This window comes from Entamoeba dispar, genomic scaffold (genome assembly GCF_000209125.1).
Source record: "Entamoeba dispar SAW760 scf_1105229459567 genomic scaffold, whole genome shotgun sequence".
Taxonomy (NCBI): domain Eukaryota; phylum Evosea; order Mastigamoebida; family Endamoebidae; genus Entamoeba; species Entamoeba dispar.
The window spans coordinates 66-1,044 of NW_001853757.1; the positions used below are offsets into that span (position 1 = coordinate 66).

Here is a 979-nt window from a genome sequence, read left to right on the forward strand (position 1 = left end):
TTGTTTCTTTCCTTTTCTTTCTTGTTTTTGTTTAATTTTCTTTGTTTCACTTTTTTCTTCATCACCCCTTTTCTTGTGTTCTTCTTCAGACATTATTCTGTTTTCTCTTTCTTTGTTCCTTTTGAAGGGTTCTTTCTTTATTATTACTTCTAGTATTTTTACTATCCTCTTCTTTTATTTTCTCTTCATCACTCTTCTCTCATTCATTTATACCTCTTTTCCTTTGTGTTCTAAATACCAATGAACCACCACCATTGTTACTTCTTCTCCATCATTAAAACAAGAAGAACTAAACAATGTGAAAACAACATTTTCAGATAAAAACAAAAAGAAAAGAACTAAGAATATTTCATAGTGGAATGAGTGAAATACCATCAAACCCAGTGACTGTTTCTCAATACTCATATTACTCAGATAAAAATTATCCAAAACGAAGAACAATGGAAGTTTGTTTTCAAGAATCAAAAGAAATAAAAAAGAGTTAATTCAAATAGGATGCTCATGTTATTTGTGATCCATTAATTGAAATAGAAGGTCATATCTATTCATTATATGCAATCTTTGATGGGCATAGAGGACGTACAGCAGCACAGCATTGTGCTAAAATTGTTAAAGATAAAATTAAAGAAGTTTTACAAAGAAAAGATGAAGAATTTAAAGAAATGATGCAAGATGCAATGTACGAAATGGATATGAGTTTAAAAGAAAATGGAATTGAATATTCAGGATGTTGTGGATTATTGTGTATTATTGAAATAAAAGAAAAGAAAAGAATAATTCATATGGCAAATTGTGGAGATTCATGTGGAATTATTATAGGAACAAATGACATAATTTCAATGAGTGAAGAACATAAAACAACAAATGAAGATGAATCAAAAAGAATTAAAGAAAGTGGTGGAATGATAATAAACGGAAGAGTCAGTGGAGATGTAGCGAATTACACGAGGATTAGGAGTATCATCATTTGAAACAATGG

General features: G+C 29.2%; 1 protein-coding gene across 1 annotated transcript, besides 2 other annotated features; it reads left to right on the forward strand.

Moving 5' to 3' along the window:
- Positions 1-20: part of a microsatellite that runs on past the window's edge.
- Positions 21-35: 15 nt separating this feature from the next.
- Positions 36-231: a microsatellite.
- A 128-nt stretch (positions 232-359) lies between these two features.
- On the forward strand, positions 360-971 carry EDI_073640 (protein phosphatase 2C, putative; the record flags this gene model as incomplete). The annotated part of the gene is made up of 2 exons (XM_001735943.1): positions 360-446; positions 495-971. 2 exons carry the CDS (start codon positions 360-362, stop codon positions 969-971), a joined length of 564 nt encoding a protein of 187 aa, XP_001735995.1.
- Positions 972-979: the final 8 nt, after the last annotated feature.